At 44.9% G+C, this 1,797-nt stretch overlaps 1 protein-coding gene across 1 annotated transcript; it reads right to left on the reverse strand.

Annotated features, from left to right (window-relative positions):
- Nucleotides 1–304: 304 nt before the first annotated feature.
- On the reverse strand, nucleotides 305–974 carry LOC105448378 (uncharacterized protein K02A2.6-like). Its single transcript, XM_011686899.1, has 2 exons — nucleotides 548–974; nucleotides 305–456 (listed from the first exon to the last, which is right to left on the reverse strand). Exons 1-2 carry the CDS (start codon nucleotides 972–974, stop codon nucleotides 305–307), a joined length of 579 nt encoding a protein of 192 aa, XP_011685201.1.
- Nucleotides 975–1,797: the final 823 nt, after the last annotated feature.

Here is a 1,797-nt window from a genome sequence, read left to right on the forward strand (position 1 = left end):
TCTATGCCTGTCCGTCTCCCGTTCCAACTTCCTCTACCTACTCCACCAGGTGTCGCCACCCTCTCCTCTTACTTTCCTTCCTAACCTCTTCCGAATTCGTCTCTTTCTTCCTTATTTTTTCCCTTCCTATCCCCTGCCCTTTCTTTCATTCCTTCACTTCTCTACCCACCCACACTTTCCAATCCACCCCTCCTTTCACTCTCTCTTTTACTCTTCACACTCCTCTTTCTTACTTTCTCACACACTACTTTGCACTCGTCCACGCTCTTACATTACCGGAAACGGAAGCCTTCTTTCTGTTTATTTATGCAGTCCATGTCTCTAGCTCCCGACTTGATTTGATTTTCTGATAGGTCTTCAAGTAGGGATGCTGTCTCTGATCATTCGGCCGCATATGAGTTCCGATGGTGTTATCCCCGTTGTTCCGTGAGGCGTTACGTTGTGTGCTAGTAAAAACTTTTCAATTTCTTTTTTATAGTCGCGCTTATTAGTGTGCGTTTTTTTTTCAAGCGTTTTACTAGAGATCGATTTATGTTTTCGATTTCACCATTTGCTTGTGGCCAATATAGGGGCGAAGTTATTAGTTTGTCGTTCCTCTGGCAGAATTTCCGGAACTCCTCATTGACGAATTGACGACCGTTGTCGGCCCTCAGCGATTTCGGTATTCCCAGCCTTGCGAACATGGCTTCTAGAGAGTTTATGATGGTTTCTGATGTGATCTTTCTCAAGAACGCGACTTCGACATAGCGAGAGTAATAATCTATTACTACTAGCACAAAATTATGGTTTGGCAGGGGTCCCACTAGATCTGTTGCGAGACATTGCCAAGGTTCATTCGGAAATTTATGTCTTTTCATCGGTACCGGCCTGGTCGATTGGGATACCAGTAGGCAATCTCGGCATTGTTTCACAAATTTTTCCACCTCTCTGTCTACTAATGGCCACCAAACTTTGGCACGGATTCTACGCTTCATCGCGGCTGCTCCCGGATGACTCACATGTGCCAGAACTCGTTATCGGAGTTTTTCCGGGACGATCAATCGATTACCCCACAAAAGAATGCTGCCAACAGACGCCAGTTCGTTTCGAAAAGGATAATATGCGTTGTTCTTGTGACCTTCCCAGGAGTTGTTTTTTAAGTGCGTGGTTGCCTCAATTATTTCTTCGTCTGTTGCGCTTTGTTCTGCGATCTCGGTGATGATAAGATTCGCTGGGGTTGCATGTGCTACGATGTGGAAGATATTGTATTCACAGTTTTCATCGAAAGAATTGACTTCTTCAATTCTGCAGAGTCGCGATACCGAGTCCGCAATATTTGTCTTCCCTGCTTTGTAGATGACTTTAAATCTGAATAACTGCAGTCTTAATAACCTCCTCTCTATTCGCGCTGGAGGTTTCGATGTGGGTTTGAAGATGGTTTCCAGTGGCTTGTGATCCGTCACTAGTTCAAACTCCAGTCCTGCCAAATAGTAGTAGAATCTTTCAACAGCCCAGACTAGTGCCAGACTTTCTTTCTCTGATTGGGAATATCTCTTTTCCACTTCCGAAAGGCTCTTGCTTGCGAATGATATTATTTGCCCCTATTGAATTGTATCAGTACCGCGCCGAGAGCTACTGGGCTAGCGTCCGCTATGAATCTTGTCTGGTTGTTTGGGTTGAAATATGACAGCTTGGGCACTGCGGCCACTGCGATTTTGAGCTTGTTAAATGCAACTTCCTGTTCACGTCCCCAGATGAATTTTGTGTCTTGTTTTAGTAGGCCCCTTAAAGGATAGGTGGTATCAGCTATATCGAAGA

Source organism: Wasmannia auropunctata, unplaced genomic scaffold (genome assembly GCF_000956235.1).
Source record: "Wasmannia auropunctata unplaced genomic scaffold, wasmannia.A_1.0 LD336088.1, whole genome shotgun sequence".
NCBI lineage: Eukaryota > Metazoa > Arthropoda > Insecta > Hymenoptera > Formicidae > Wasmannia > Wasmannia auropunctata.